The following is a 17243-nucleotide window of genomic DNA, read 5'->3' as shown; positions in this document are numbered from 1 at the left end:
GATAAAATGCAGAATCTGTGGGAAGATGCACTAAATTTGTTCATTATGATATGACTCAGAGAGACTACACAGTTATGTTGTAGGCTTCAGTGTCAAGTGTATCAACAGATGCTTCTTTCTTCCATGATGCACATTTGAAAGCTACATTATTTTCCACTACTATCTCTCTCAGAACACTGACAATTTGAGTCATGCACTTGCTACTATTAAGGCATGAAATGATTTTGCTGGTATAAAAATAAAAAGATGCAGCCTTTTATTCGTCTTATAAAAGAAATAGCTTTTGCAAACATTTAAATGTGAAAGATCATGCATGTTGGTCACATTATCTGAGAACTGCATCCATGCTGGGACATTAGCCTAGTAAAAAAAACGAATAAACTGATAAAGAATAGCCGATTTTACAACATGCCTTCACAGTTAAATCTTTGCAAAGGATATATGACTACAATTATGTTACTGACATTATGAGTTATTATTTTTAAACATGATACTGTCCTCTGTAGTGTGACATGTCAAACTAACTTGACCGCGCAGGCTCACAGAAACATGATTGCGCAGTGACGGACCACTCAGAAAAACGCACCAGTCGCTGCAACCAATCAGGTACAGTCCCTGCAAGGTGCATTCTTTTCAGCGTTATTTTTATTTTTTTGTAAGGTTGCTCGTTTTTTTAAGTGTTTAGCACGAAATACTGTAAAGGATACAGCGTCTTGGATGGTCTGCGATTTTTTTGCGTTTTTGGAAATAATCTAGACATCAAAAGGGGTGTTGAAATGCTCTGAGGAGGCAGCGCTAATAAAATGAGCAGCAGGGACCTTTCGCTGTCACAGGCAGTCTGTTTTTGTTGATACCGCCAGCAGCCGTTCAGGAAGAAGACACTGAGGAATTAATGCGTATTTAAACAGCAGCACAATCGTGTTGGAAATACACTGAAGAAAAATGCGAGGCCTTGGACACTTTATTGCACTTTTATTTTTTCCCATTGCATTTAGTGTGGATTTCCATGTGGAACCAGGATCCTTTAACGCGCACCGGGTGTATGTGAAGTCTCCAGTAGCCGCCAGAAGTCTGATCGGGACGGGATCGGATGCCGATATTTCTCGAATCCATCGTCACATCCAGAAAAGAAGCGCTGATGTGTCAGACTCCTGTAACGGTTTAAAGGGATATGAGAGCAAGTTAACTAGCAACACTCACAACGTAAGTTCACTCGAAGCACCGTGCAGCTTTATCTCAAAACTAAATCTTCACCTAACCCTAGACAGCGTTGTTTTTAACAACATATAGAGTTCTTATTGAAATATGTATTCATTAAAACTAATATTTTTATGTTGCTAACACTTATTTGTTTGTAGGCTACTTGTTTAATTGCTAGTGAGTAATTCAATAGTGACCATACGTATGATGACTTGTATCAAATGCATTTGTAATAAGGACAAGATACTGGTCACAATTGTATTACTTGCTAAAAACTGTAAAAATAGGTACTAGTAACATAAAAATATATACTAGTTATTTATAAGGAATACGTGTTTTATATTGTTTTTAAGCGCACTAAATATTGAAACAGTCCATGTCACATTTGTTTAGCTTAAACGCATTCAAAGTTCTTGCGAAAGTACTTTAGTTCTGTGATAAACATAAATGTAAATACTGTAAAATGTGATTAAAAATGCACATTTTCTTTTTTATTAGAACTTTTTTCTTAAATTCTCTTCCATTTCTGTTTTTATAACTATAAAATGTTGATGGTTGTGTTTGAACTGTGTCCTTGACAGGTAGGTGTAACTTGGCTTGCAGCAGTTGTAGAACCAGTTAAACTGGTATTACAACCTGTTTCATATATTTTTCTCCCCAAATAGCTATGCCTTTCTAATGCATGTTAAGTTTTGCTAAACCATATAATTTATAATACAAGAAAGTATAAGGCTTACAGAATGGAACATACTAGTCATTGCAAGTTAAAATGACTTCCTTTTCTCGGAAAAAAAAAATGTGGTTGCTTCTTGTCAGATGAGGTGAACAATCGAGGTGTTTGAGGGTTGGTTGAAACTACACCTTTTTGAAATATAAGCTCATCTCTACTTAACCAACCTTCTCATTAACTTCCTCTGTTCATTACTCACAGATGCGTCAACCTTTTTTTTTTTTTTTTTAACAGTTCTACTGTGGTCTGTAAATACAAAAGTGGTGATAGAAACTGCCACAGCTCTTAATGTCCCAAAGTGTTTTAGGATTATACTTGTACTGACCTTTTGGCCTTTGTATAGCATTTGGGTATATGTTCAGTTCTAGACTGGGTTCAGAAACGCTAGATGGGATTAGAAGATTTAACTGTTATTTAAAGGGACACAGATGCAGCCCAGAGAAAGAAAGTGAAAGTATTTTAGCTGTTCTCCTCATTCAATGTAGGTGCACCATGGATATCAGCCAGAGAAGTGCATTAAATGAGAGAATGCAGTCAGAATTTATTTTTTCACACTTCCATTTAGCCATTTGATATCTTCATATGACTCACATTGACTATGAAAGTGTATAGGAACCAATTTATGTGACTTTTCAAACAGATCAATATTATAATTGTGAATTAATTTTATACATCAACACTCCCAGATTCTGTTAATAAAAAAGGTTTGTCATAATTACAGCAGAAATACCAGAGGAAATGTCCAATATATATAAACAGATGTTGAAATGATAAAACCGTTGTTTTGATATGTCATCTTCAGTTTCACAATTAATTTCTACTTTTTCATCTCAGTAATTTGTCATATTCATTGTGTTTCATGGTTAGGTGTTTTGAGTATTTGTGGGTATAGTTGCTAGGTTTCTGATTCAGTCTTTGTTTAAGGTTAGCATGTGTTTTGCATAGCCTGATGATAATGTCTTTCTAGGATATTCGATAATAAAAGCTTTATTGTGTTTGTGAAAATTCTTATGTTTAGTCCATGATGATACACCTTTCATTATTGTTTTTATTTAATATTAATAAAATGTGTTTCTTTCAGTGGACTTTTCCAGATATCAGTGGATCTGTATCTCTGGCCTGGGTGGGGGACGGAACTGGGGTGAGTTTCACTTTTGATTTATTATGTGTACGCACTATCATAAGCTTGCTGTTTTGAGATGAATTCTCCGGAAGAAACTTCCACTGTACTAAAAATACCATTCAAGGTTAAATGAGGACTTTTTTATCTTTAGGTTTAAATTTAGACTGTTTGTGTAATCTCCGAAGATCTCTTTGGCTGTTCGCAGGGCTCACAATGAAAAATAAACACAACTATCAACATGGCCAAATGCAAACTCATAACCATTTTGACCTTTCTCATGCCCACATTCAATTCGTGAAGTCTTATTTTTTACTCTGACCACAGCTGTTGTGTTCTTTACTGCAATAAAAATTACATACACTCTGTAAGAACTCTTATGCTCACCAGAGTTGTAAATAATTGTTTTCTATTTTAATTTATTCCTGTGATGGCAAAGCTGAATTACTCCAGTCTTCAGTGTCACATGATCCTTCAGAAATCATTCTAATTTGCTGCTTAGGAGACATGCTTAGGATTTTTTGATGAATATAAAAGTTAAAAAACAGCACGTGTTTGAAATAGAAATCTTTTGTAACATTATGAATGTCCTTGCTGTCACTTTTGATCAATTTATTGCATCCGTGTACAGATTTCTTTGGAAAAAGAAGAAAAAAAAAGTGCTTCTTAAAAAAGATCAAGCCTGGAAGAATCAGAAGTTTCCCATCATTTTTTTGAAGGTTTGTATCAAAGTAAATAACTGTCTCTATGTCTCAATCATAGGTAGTACTGGCCCTGACAACATTTCAGATGCCATTAGTCTTCCTGCGATTCGGTCAATCTAAACTGTATAGGAGGTGAGTGCTGGTTTGAATTGTGTTTGTTCTTGTAATATCAATGTAGTGTTTGCTTTACTCCATGTCTTTCTCGATCTTCCACTCCTTGTTACAGTGAAAACTATGGAAAGTCGTTTGAGGATGTCACAGACCTCATCAACAACACTTTCATCAACACTGAGTTTGGGATCGCTATCGGTCCGGAAAACTCTGGCAAGGTGGGCAAGACATGTCAAAAATCCAGCGTTTCAGTAGCTTCTCCCGATACGCCCGCATGGGCAGGGCAGCTGAATCAGTTTGCTATGTTAAAGATGTTTCTCAAGTTGCTGAACTGGCCTGTAGACACTTAAATGCATCATGTCAATCAAAGTAAAATTAGACTAATTGAACTTTCTTTTCTTTGCTGATGTTCCGATACTCAAAGCAATTATACGGATGTGTGACAGCGCTTGAAAGTACAGATTTTCTTTCCCTCAGGTGATCCTCACAGGAGATGCTTCTGGAGGCACTGGCGGCAAAATTTTCCGTTCAAAAGACTTTGGCAAGAGTTTCGTCCGCACAGATTTGCCCTTCCACCCTCTAATGCAGATAATGTACAACCCTCAAAACACTGATATGCTTGCAGCCATCAGCATCAAGGTGAGAGCCTATCAAAATTTGTGTTATTTCTTTACAGATTAAAACGAACAGAAAGTTACTAAAAGCCGTTTGATCAGTGAATTTAATAAGTGTAAATTTCCACAAAGTATGCATCATGACCGCATTTTGCATTTAAGTATTTAGTTTATCTCATAGTGAAGTTCAAAACTGCCATCAACACATATTGGGTTTCCTGAACTGATTAGAGTTTTTATTTTGTGCTTGTCTAAATGATATGCTAGCATATTAACTCTTTCCACGGCATTGACAAGATTTTCCGCCTTTTACGACACATCAGTTTTTCCGGCAAGCCATGCTTTCACTGTTATATGGTAGGGGGCGCTGTTATGGACCTTCTGAAATAGTACAGCATCTCCGCATCCAAAAACAAGCGAAGAAAAAGATCTGGGTAAATCAGAGGGACCAAATAGGAGTTTATTTATGTACACTGCACTCCAAAAGTTTGGAAACACCCCTGGCAAAGTGTGGTTTTGGACGATATCAGCATAAATCCTTATCATTTTTTGGTGCAAATACATTAAAGTAACTTGACATTATCAAGACCAGCAATAATAATTTTCATTTTGATTACATAATAATGGCAATATATACATGTCAAAGTCAGACATGCCCCTTTGCCAGCTGTGATGCCTGGTTACTGGTTTAAACTTGGCCCAGGTTTGTAAAAGATTTTTGGGTCAGCACACCTTAATAGCTTCAACAATTGATTGCCAGTTAAGTTTAGAATACAATGAACCAATTAGAACCCAGTTTAGGTCAGATAGCTGCTAATGGTGGATATTTTGTTGAATAGAAAATTTAAGATTTTTCTATGTATAAACTGTTTATGTAATAAAATATGTTTTCGTAGTTTGTGTTGTCCCTTATCAGTGCAAAATTATCACAAATTAAAAAGGATTCATGCCAATATTGTCCAAAACCCCACTTTTCTAGGGCGTTTCCAAACTTTTGGAGGGCAGTGTACAAGTAAGCTAATGTGGTAACGTTATTTAAGTAACATTATTTACTTAATCTATGTTTTGATCAGATCCGGACGTAGTTTTTGACAAAAATGTGATTTTAAGCTTTTTTTTCACAAGATTTTTTAAAAGTGCTGATAAAAAAAGAATGAATGAAGCTGGAATAAAAGAAAAAAAAAGCAGAGGCTCTGTTTTTTTGTTCATATATTGACTGTTTATATGTCCATACAACTAAATAATCTGGGGGCCATGTAAGTTGTGAATGTGATCAAAAATGCTGATGCTGGCTGGCAGGGAAAGAGTTAAATATACTTATTGTAAATATTTGCTATTCACTTCCTTCTCAAGTATAGTTGTAAAAACAAGAACATATACAAGACAAGAAAAGATATATACACAAAGATATACAGTACATAGTTATTAGTGTAAATGCTTTTTTCCTTTTTTATGCATTTCAAGTGGTGCATTGCTGCTTTTGCACATTAGCATATCATCTAATTGCTGTTGTTGTTTCAGAATGATCTCTGGATCTCTAAAGACTTTGGTACAACATGGACGAAAATTCATGAGATGGTGTGTGTGGTGAAATGGTAAGAACTGTTAATGATCTTTTAACTTTGTATTGTATGTTTTACTGTTTGACAAGTCTTTTAAAGGCTGCACATCCAGGACACACAAAAACACAAACATGCAAATACGGCCACCATGGCAGCAACACGAGACATTCTCTGCTGAGTCACTGTGTTTTTCCACACGGCTCAGCTTTCAAATGTCCGAGGACGCTCGGCTGCTCCAGATAAACTGCTGCATCAAACTTCAGTTGGATTCTCCTTTTTTTTTTTTTTTTTGCTTGAATTCAACAGTCCCTGGTTTATACATATCAACAAGGAAGCTCATTTGCACAATTAATGTTTGACTAAGGAAGTCGTTTGGGCATGCTTTGGTAGCCAGAAAAGTCAAACCAAAAACATGTTGTTCCTTTTATGCAGATTCTTTTAAATGAAAATCTTTTTCATATTCAAATTACAGCACAAGCTTATTTAGAATATGCTTATGTTGTAATTTAAAGAAGAATTTCAATATAAGCGTACACCAGAGTTTCAGAAACATGCACCATTCAAGCTTAGACACTTTATCAACTTTAATTATTATATCTTGATTATTTAAACAACGGCAAGAAAATGAACAGAATGGAAATAAAGAGCAAAAGTGAGTGATTGAAATTTTGAATTGAAAATGGATTCTTTTAATTTTAAACAGCCTGCGATGATTTAGAGTGATCCCACAAAACATCTCAGTATTCATCAAATTGGGATGTTTTTTTCTGTTGTTTTTCCACCACAAATAATGTCACATCCTTTTTCTTAAAAAAAAAAAAAAAAAAAAATCACCTCAAACTGTTATATTGTAATATTGTGATAAAAGAAAACAAACTAACTTATATAATTTCATTCCTAAAAAAATGGTAAGTTTAATATTTTATCCTATATATTAAGTATAAAAAATGTGCTGCATGAAACATTACATTTTAATTTTAGAAACAGTTTTCAGTTATGTTGCAACCTGAAAGCGCCTCGACCGGAGTCACTACCTTAAGTCTTATCTTAACAAAATGTCATATGATCTGTGACAATTGTAGATATCCTGTTACAACAATGCCATGAATTTTAATGGAGAATCTCTTTGCAACCAGCTTCTTGTTGCATTGGTCATACGTTATCTATAAATTGAAAATATGGTTTGTGTGGTGATTGTCATAAACTGTCTCCTTTCTTGACTTTTTAGTGTGCAGCATGTTTGTACTTATGCTGTAAAGTGCAAACAAGTGACTGATCCGAAGTGAACTGATCTGACTGCTGTTGTTTTATGAGGTCTCTTGAGTTTAATCTCACAGATCAATTCTCTCTTCCTCATTTCCACAGGGGAATAGATAGTCTGTTCTTCTCAGCCAACCTTAACGGATCCTGCTGTGAGTAATATTTATAGCTTTGTTGATCTAAGGTGTGGTGATATCCATTCTGTCGCTGTGTTTAATGATTTCTTATGTGTGTTTCTGTTTGTGCATCCTTGTGCGTTAGTTACTGTATTAAAGCTGAGTTATTCTAATTCTGAAATGAAAGATCTTGAGATTGCCCTGCCAACATTTTCTGAAATATATATATATTTAAGATACACACTGCCGCTTAAAAGTTTTGGGGTCACTGTTTTTTTTGTTGTTGTTTTTTTGAAAGAAATTAACTTTTATTCAGAAAGGATGCATTACACTGATCAAAAGTGACAGTAAAGACATTTGTAATGCGACAAAAGATTTATATCTCAAATTGATGCTGTTCTTTCTGTTAACTTTATATTCATCAAAGGATCCTGAAAAAAATGCATCTCAAAATATATAAATTAGCACAACTGTTTGCAACATTGATGGTAATAAGAAATGTTACTTGAGCACCAAATCAGCATATTAGAATGATTTCTGAAGGATCATGTGACACTGAAGACTGGAGTAATGGCCGATAAAAATTCAGTTCAGCTTTACCATTACAGGAATAAATTACATTTTAAAATATAATAAAATAGCAAAGAGTTATTTCAAATTTTAATAATATTTCACAATATTACTGTTGTACTATATTTTTGATTAAACAAATGCAGCCTTGGTGAGCATAAGAAACTTTCTAAAACATCTAAAACATATATCTTACCGACCCCAAACTTTTGAACGGTAGTGTGTGTGTATGTATATACAGTTTATATCTATCTCTGTGTGTGTGTATATATATATATATATATATATATATATATATATATATATATATATATATATATATATATATATATATATATATATATATATATATATATATATATTCACACTTTCTTTCTCTAACTGCTATCTTCTATAAAAATAAATAAGAATATGTATTTATTCCATAAAATAAATTTATAAAATATACACTACCAGTCAAAAGTTTGGAAATATTACTATTTTTAATGTTTTTAAATGAAGTCTCTTATGCTCATTAAGGCTGCATTTATTTGTTATAAATGTAATAAATACAGAAAAAACTGTAATATTGTGAAATATTACTACAATTTAAAATTATGGTTTTCTATTTTAATATACTTTAAAATATTATTTATTCCTGTGATGCAAAGCTGAATTTTCAGCATCATTACTCCAGTCTTCAGTGTCACATGATCCTTCAGAAATCATTCTAATATGCTGATTTGATACTCAGTTATTATCAATGTTGAAAACAGTTGTGTTGCTTAATATTTTTTTGGAACCTGTGATACTTTTTTCAGGATTCATTGATGAATAAAAGGTTAAAAAGAACAGCATTTATTCAAAATATAAACCTTTTCTAACAATATAAATCTTTACTATCACTTTTTATCAATTTAACACATCTATGCTGAATAAAAGTATTAATTTCTTTCAAAAAAAAAGAAAAAAAAAAATACTGACCCCAAACATTTGAACGGTAGTGTATATTGTTACAAAAGATTTCTATTTTAAATAAATGCTGATATTTTTTTAACTTTTTATTCATCAAAGAATCCTGAAAAAGTATCACAGGTTATAAAATAATATTAAGCAGCACAACTGTTTCCAACACTGATAATAAATCGGCATATTACAATGATTTCTGAAGGATCAAGACTGGAGAAATGATGCTGACAATTCAGCTTTGCATCACAGAAATAAATTATATTTTAAAGTTTATTAAAATAGAAAACTATAATTTTAAATTGTAATAATATTTCACAATATTATTGTTTTTTTCTGTATTTATTATGAAATAGTCATAGTCATTCTTGAAATTTTGAAGAAAAAACAGCAATTCACAAAAAAGTCCAAATAATTTTGTTTACAAGTACATGATCAACAAATGTAAGTCAGAGTCACAATACAGCAATGACAATCCTGTCATCTGGCCCAAAACTCTCTCGCGGCTATCCTTATTTTTGAACCCAGCTTGAGTAAAAGTGTATACTTTTGAAGCTTCCTTTTCATGATGTTTTGCAATGTGTGAATGTACTTTTTTTGCAAGGTGATTGCACCAGTGTCAGAGGGGATGATGCAGCACCCTGTGAGTGGTGTTGCTCAAGAGTTCATTAACACTGTTTAAATAAAGTGTTTTTAGAATTTTTTTGAATTAGAATTCAGCATCCCACAGTGGATTTGAGTCAGCAAACCTTGTGTTATTGCTATAGAAAAGCACGACACCACTGCGGCAAGAAATACAGGTCTGGGTAATGTTACCTCACTGTTTGTTGTTTTGTATTTTCAGATGATAAAGGGATGCTGGTGCTGAGGAAGTCAGTTGACCTTGGTGTTAACATTAAGACAGTCGCCGAGAGAATCTACTCATTTGGGATCGGCGGACGCTTCCTGTTCGCTTCAGTTATGGCTGGATCAGGAAACGTAATGCAGACAGCGTCAGAGGTGTGTGTGACAGTGCACCCGAGTGTGAGTGTATATATTCGTGAACTTGATGCTTTAACTGTGTGGATGTTCTTTAGGACATTTTACGCGCAATACATGTGTCGATAGACCAAGGTGAGACATGGAACATGGCGCAACTTCCTCCTGTCAGTCATGAGCAGTTCTACTCAATACTAGCAGCCAATGATGAAATGGTCTTCATGCATGTGGATGAACCAGGAGGTCAGTGTTCCTTTTTGTTTTATTTAACGTAACCATAATACATATGCTTTCAACTAACATTTCCTGTTGTAGAAACCATCATGCCACATTATTGTATCGAAATATATAATATAGTATGAAAAACTTTTATTGGTTAACCACTGGCCTTTAGTAATATAGATATAGAGTGAAACAACATTAAAAAAATACAACATTTTGATTTGTTCTTGTACTTTATAGACTTTTAACAGTATTGTGTTTGTTTTTTTCCCCCAGACGCTGGGTTTGGCACCATCTATGTGTCAGATGACAGAGGCACTGTGTATTCCAAGTCTCTAGAACGCCATCTGTATACAACACCAGGGGGTGAGACAGACTTCACGAATGTCACTTCCCTCAGAGGAGTCTTCACTACTAGCGTGCTGGCTGAGGGTATGACTACATTCTACATAAGACGGATATACAATTATAGTCTGTGTGTATTTAACCTCAGATTACTCTAGGAGGCCTGTATCACTTGGTATGCTTTAAATCAATATGGATTTAAGCGGTTTCTAAATAGCAGCTTGCAGTTTACTTTCTAAACATACATTTGAAGATGAATATGATATTTAAGATTCCATACACTACTGTTTAAAAGTTTGGGGTCGGTAAGATTTTATAAATATTTAACCAAGGCTGCATTTATTTGAAATAAATACATTTAAAGGTGCCATTGAACGTTTTTTTACAAGATGTAATATAAGTCTAAGGTGTCCCCTGAATGTGTCTGTGAAGTTTCAGCTCAAAATACCCCATAGATTTTTTTAAATTAATTTTTTAACTGCCTATTTTGGGGCATAATTAGAAATGTGCCTATTCATGTTGCGGCCCCTTTAAATGCTCACGCTCCCCACCCCCGAGCTCTTGACTCTATCGTTCCATAAACAAAGTTTACACAGCTAATATAACCCTCAAAATGGATCTTTACAAAGTGTTCGTCACTGCATGCATGCGTCGGATTATGTGAGTATTGTATTTATTTGGATGTTTACATTTGATTCTGAATTCATTTGAGGCTGTGATCCGTGGCTAACGGCTAATGCTACACTGTTGGAGAGATTTATAAAGAATGAAGTTGTGTTTATGAATTATACAGACTGCAAGTGTTTAATAATGAAAATAACGACGGCTCTTGTCTCCGTGAATACAGTAAGAAACGATGGTAACTTTAACCTCATTTAACAGTACATTAGTAACATGCTAACGAAACATTTAGAAAGACAGTTTACAAATATCACTAAAAATATCATGATATCATGGATCATGTCAGTTATTATTGCTCCATCTGCCATTTTTTGCTATTGTTCTTGCTTGCTTACCTAGTCTGATGATTCAGCTGTGCACAGATCCAGACGTTAATACTGGCTGCCCTTGTCTAATGCTTTGAACATGGGCTGGCATATGCAAATATTGGGGGCGTACATATTAATGATCCCGACTGTTGCGTAACAGTCGGTGTTATGTTGAGATTCGCCTGTTTTTCGGAGGTCTTTTAAACAAATGAGATTTACATAAGAAGGAGGAAACAATGGAGTTTGAGACTCACTGTATGTCTTTTCCATGTACTGAACTCTTGTTATTTAACTATGCCAAGATAAATTCAATTTTTCATTCTAGGGCACCTTTAAACAGTAATACTGTTAAATATTAAGCTGTTTTAAACTATTTTGTATTTCAATATATTTTTAAATATAATTTACTCATGTGATGAAAAAGCTGTGTTATTTTAGTAATGTTTTTCTATGGCTTTAATTTTCATATAATAACCACAAGTTTTCAGCAGCCATTGCTCTAGTCTTCAGTGTCACATGAGTAGATGAGTAGAAGCTTCTCAAAAGAGCATTTATTTAAACCAAAATTTTGTAACATCATAAATGTCTTTACTGTCGCTTTTGATAAATTGAATGCATCCCTACTAAACATTTTAATAAAAATAATTAATAAAATAACCAATAAAAATAGCCAACTAAATGTGACAACATATATCTCACATGAAATTAAGGATTTTCTGAAATGTCAGAGTAATTTTTGTGTTTCACTCTATTTCTCTTTTTCTGCTGTAGACAACTCGGTACAGACCGTAATATCATTTGATCAGGGAGGAGAATGGGTTCCTTTGAAGAAACCAGAGAACAGCAAGTGCGATTCTACAGCCAAAGATAAAGAAATGGTAAGAATCACTTTGAATGGAAGCTGTGATAATTGGACAGATATGACAAAAAAGTTAAAATCCTTGAGAAGTCTACCTCTAACAGTATGTTTATTTACTTACCTTGTGTTGTCTTCCTCCTGTGCAGTGTAGTCTGCATATTCATGCTTCATACAGCACCTCCATGAGGCTCAATGTTCCCATGCTGCCTCTGAGTGAACCCAATGCTGTGGGACTCATCTTGGCTCATGGTAATGCACGCACACTTTTAAGAAAAGTCCAAAGTGCGATTCAGTTCTGTGACAAATTGTAATGTTTTTATTTTATTGTATTTTATTTTATTTTATTATTATTATTTTTTAGTTTAGTTTAGTTTTTTAAATTTTAGTTTTTTAAATTTTATTTTATTTTATTTTATTTTATTATTTGTAGTAACAAGTTGTAAAACATATAAAAGTAACTAATATGAAATTATATAAAATAGATGCAAGAAAATTAAAGGTGCAGTAAGTGATTTCTGAGAAATTTATAATAATTTCTGAGTTATTTGAAATCAACCCAAACAAACACACCCTCCCTTTTTTGCTCGGCCCACCAAAATGCACAAACGAAATGCAGGAGTGGATGGCCGTCCCGCTTAGGTCTCTCCTGTGCTGGAAAGCTGTTCTAATATTAAAGCTGCTGTAGGTAACTTTTGTAAAAAAATTTTTTTTACATATTTGTTAAACCTGACATTATGTCCTGACAGTAGAATATGAGACAGATAATCTGTGAAAAAATCAAGCTCCTCTGGCTCCTCCCAGTGGTCCTATTGCCATTTGCAGAAATACACCGCTCCCGGTAAGAAACAACCAATCAGAGCCAGGAGGAGTGTCTTAGCAGTGTCAATCAATCAAGCTCGCGTGCGCGCTGATCTCACCCCTCCCATACACAGCGCCAGCGCATACAGGCTTCAAGATTACCGGTGTGCCGCAGCTTTGCTTATGGCGGAAAAACAATCCAAACTGTCAATTCCTTGAGTGGCACCTGCTCATAAAATAAAGACGGGTAAACGGAAAAAGACAGATGACGATGATAAAAAGGCCAAAAAGAAAGAATTAGACAGAGCCCGAAATAAAACGAGGGTAAATATCGGAGCGGCTTTTCCGAGGTGGAGGGAGCTATGTGTCCTGAACGGATTAAAAACCGATGCAGAGTCAGCCACATTTCTGCTTGACAAGTAAGTATCCCTGCTTGATTTGTTTCATTCAAAACAGGACTGACAAATTATGTATGGCATGGTTTCTTGTAGATTTCAGGTTTCAGGTTTCTTTTAGTTTCAGGGTGGTCCTTTGCATATAACATCGTTTTATTTCGCCATAAGCAAAGCTGCGGCACACCGGTAATCTTGAATTTGACGCCTGTACACTGTGCATGACAGGAGTGTGATCAGCGCGCACGCGAGCTTGATTGATTGACACTGCTAAGACACTCCTCCTGGCTCTGATTGGTTGTTTCTTACCGGGAGCGGTGTATTTCTGCAAATGGCAATAGGACCACTGGTAGGAGCCAGAGGAGCTTGATTTTTTTCACAGATTATCTGTCTCATATTCTACTGTCAGGACATAATGTCAGGTTTAACAAATATGTAAAAAATATTTTTTTACAAAAGTTACCTACAGCAGCTTTAACATATCCTAAAGCTCTTGCTTGATCATAGTTCTTCTTTTTCCAATGGAATTCCTCTGACCTTTTTTCTTTTCATGTCTCTCAGCCATCTCTCTTTCTACAGTCTTTTTTCAAATCTCCCTCTTGCTCACTCTCTCTCCTCCCTCATCATGGCTTTATACGCCCCCCCACTGCTGATCGGCCACGAGTGTGTTGTGGCACTCGGTCCGATCCACTTTCAAAAGCATTTCTCAGAAATCACTAGCTGCACCTTTAAATATAAAGTGTGTAAAAATTTCTGCATCACCAAAGAGAATTGAGAAAATAATGAAACTTAAAAGAAGCTATCCCGCTTACTTTTTTTCAGGCAGCGTAGGTGACGCTATCTCATTATTGACGCCTGATGTGTACGTGTCTGATGATGGAGGCTACTCCTGGCAGCTGGCTCTGAAAGGGCCGCACCACTATGCTATCCTGGATTCGGGAGGCCTCCTGGTGGCCGTGGAGCACAACCAAGCCAAACCCATCTCTGAGATTAAGTGAGCTTCCTTTAGTTCTTGAGACGAAACCCATACAGTTGGCTTTTATACAGCCAGTTTTCCACGCTAACCCGAAGAATATGATAATATTTCCACATGCCGAGTGCCGGTACTCATTGTTTCTGTGTCTCTCAGGTTCTCCACCGACGAGGGGCAATGCTGGCATGTTTATAAGTTCACCAAGACGCCAATGTACTTCACAGGGCTGGCCTCAGAGCCTGGTGCCCGCTCAGTGAATGTCAGTCTCTGGGGTTATGAAGATGCTATGATCAGCCACTGGGTAACTTACACCATTGACTTTAAAGACCTGCTGACACGTAACTGTGAGTGACCAGTTCTGTTTGAACCACACAAAATCAAAGGCTATTGAACTTTATATAATTGGGTTTAGCACAAACTAATCTTTCTGTTTCCCAGGCATAGCAACTGATTATGTCCAGTGGCTGGCGCACTCTGATGACATCAGCGACCCAGAAGACGGTTGCATGCTGGGTTATAAGGAACGATTCCTGCGTGTAAGAAAGGACTCGGTGTGTTGGATTGGCAGGGATTACGTTGTCAACAAGCAGCCCACACCATGCAGATGCACACTGGATGACTTCCTGTGGTGAGTGGGAACCAAAGTTATTATAGCGTTGTATTTTCGAATTCTACTTTAAAATTCATTTTAGTTTTAGTTCATTTGAATGGAATGGATTGTTTTTTTTTTTCAGTTTTATTTATTTCATACATATTTCTAATTCATTTTAATATATATTATTTCAGTTTTGGTAATTCAGTTTTAGTCTAAAATTTTGGATGACACTTTTGGACATATTTTCAGTGCAGTCGTCGATTTATCTCATCCTCCCGCAAATAACCAGAATGATATTTTTTTTATTAGTTGGCCCGCACGATCCGCAGATTATCCGCAGTGTCCATGAATATAACCGTGATCCGCATATCACTAACACACACATCACTAACTATCAGACGACTTCACAGTAATGCAAAGATGGCTCGATGATTAGGAAAACAAAACAAAAATGATTTAGTATGTTTATTCATTTATTTTATTTATTTATTATATTTCATAATTACTGTTTTTAAAGGATTAGTTCACTTTCAAATTAAAATTTCCTGATCATTTACTCACCCCCATGTCATCCAAGATGTTCATGTCTTTCTTTCTTCAGTCGAAAAGAAATTAAGGTTTTTGATGAAAACATTCCAGGATTTTTCTCATTATAGAAGACTTCAATGGAGCCCAAACAGTTGAAGTTCTTCTTCTTCTTCTTCTTCTTCTTCTTCTTCTTCAGTGTAGACGCTGCTAAGTGTATTACTGCCCTCCTCAGGTCAAAGTTTGAACTAAATTGTCATATACAATATGCTAGTGCAAGTATATAACAATTAGTTCAAACTTTGACCTGTGGAGGGCAGTAATACATTTAGCAGCGTCTACACTGCCAGAATTCTAATAGAGAAGAAGAAGAGAGCTAGTTCAAGATGAGCATTTATGGTTAAAATGTATATAATTTTTAATTTTTTTAGAAAATGAGTGATGGTTTCTCTAGATAAGACCCTTATTTCTCGTCTGGGATCGTGTAGAGCGCTTTGAAGCTGCAATGAAACTATTTTTGACATTCAACCTTTTGGGCTCCATTGAAGTCCACTATATGGAAAAAAATACAGGAATGTTTTTATCAAAAACCTTAATTTTTTTTCGACTGAAGAAAGAAAGACATGAACATCTTGGATGACATGGGGGTGAGTAAATTATCAGGAAATTTTAATTTGAAAGTGAACTAATCCTTTAACATCTTTTTTATGATTTATTTTATTTTAGTTTCTAAAATGTTTTTAAATCTGTAATTTTCATGTGTGTTTAAATCTGTAATTTAGTGATTTACCCTATTTTGAATGCTCCCGTAGACATCTGTGTTTATATCTGAACTATTCCGGTATGTTCCGGTGTGAATTTTGTCAAAGGTTTAATAGACATAGGCGAATCATTGTCATTTAGGAATGAGATCATGTGGATGTTTGAATCGAGATCTATTATCAATTAATCGTGCAGCTCTTTTTCAAAGTTTTCAAATATTCTCTTCCCTCCTTCTTAGTGACTTTGGATACTACCGTAAAGAGAACAGCTCAGTATGTATTGAGCAAGCTGATCTCAAAGGCCACGATTTGGAGATCTGCATCCACGGGAGAAAGGAACAGCTACAGACCAGTGGGTAATGCACTCTTTGGATTATTCTCCATTGCTTGAAGACTAAATCTTCGTCTTCAAGTTGACACTTGAGAGTCAAGATTTTTCATTTGCTTTATTACCTTACATCTGGTTAGCAGCACCTGCTTGCTTCTCTGTGATTTATTAAAAGAGCTCTAAAAAACATGCTGATTATAATTCATTTACAGGTACAGAAAGATTCCAGGTGATAAATGTGAGGGAGGAGAACAACCAAAAAGAAAGGTGATTGACCTGAGCAAGAGATGTGTCAGCGACCTGCTGGAACCTCAGCTGCTGGTGAGACTGCATTTACCCTGCTGCATATTACTAGTTTAATAATTCAGACAGGGGTTCAAATGTGTCACATAGACAGTGTATATATATATATATATATATATAATATATATATTAGTAGACCACTCTTTTGAATATAATACATTTTATAATACTTTTAAGTTGCTTTTTGTCATTTTGGAGTTTAACAACCCCAATCCCCAGGTTCAGGGATGAAAGATACAGGCA

The 17243-nt window shown here is 35.1% G+C and overlaps 1 protein-coding gene across 1 annotated transcript in view; it reads left to right on the top strand.

Moving 5' to 3' along the window:
* Positions 1–615: 615 nt before the first annotated feature.
* Positions 616–17243, top strand: part of sort1b (sortilin 1b) — a 20529-nt gene continuing 3901 nt past the window's right edge. Inside the window, exons 1-17 of the mRNA XM_048209871.1 lie at positions 616–1203; positions 3012–3071; positions 3813–3886; positions 3981–4083; positions 4343–4504; positions 6001–6074; positions 7407–7453; positions 9777–9931; positions 10009–10153; positions 10409–10564; positions 12238–12344; positions 12472–12574; positions 14338–14509; positions 14645–14832; positions 14927–15116; positions 16609–16725; positions 16910–17018. Of these exons, the coding sequence (XP_048065828.1) occupies positions 943–1203; positions 3012–3071; positions 3813–3886; positions 3981–4083; positions 4343–4504; positions 6001–6074; positions 7407–7453; positions 9777–9931; positions 10009–10153; positions 10409–10564; positions 12238–12344; positions 12472–12574; positions 14338–14509; positions 14645–14832; positions 14927–15116; positions 16609–16725; positions 16910–17018 (2223 nt within the window). The 5' untranslated portion in view covers positions 616–942. The remainder of the gene's footprint in view (positions 1204–3011; positions 3072–3812; positions 3887–3980; positions 4084–4342; positions 4505–6000; positions 6075–7406; positions 7454–9776; positions 9932–10008; positions 10154–10408; positions 10565–12237; positions 12345–12471; positions 12575–14337; positions 14510–14644; positions 14833–14926; positions 15117–16608; positions 16726–16909; positions 17019–17243) is intronic.

The sequence above is a fragment of the Megalobrama amblycephala genome, linkage group LG12 (genome assembly GCF_018812025.1).
Source record: "Megalobrama amblycephala isolate DHTTF-2021 linkage group LG12, ASM1881202v1, whole genome shotgun sequence".
Taxonomy (NCBI): domain Eukaryota; kingdom Metazoa; phylum Chordata; class Actinopteri; order Cypriniformes; family Xenocyprididae; genus Megalobrama; species Megalobrama amblycephala.
The sequence above is the reverse complement of the archived record's forward strand: the minus strand, read 5'-3'. Positions and strand labels throughout refer to the sequence as shown.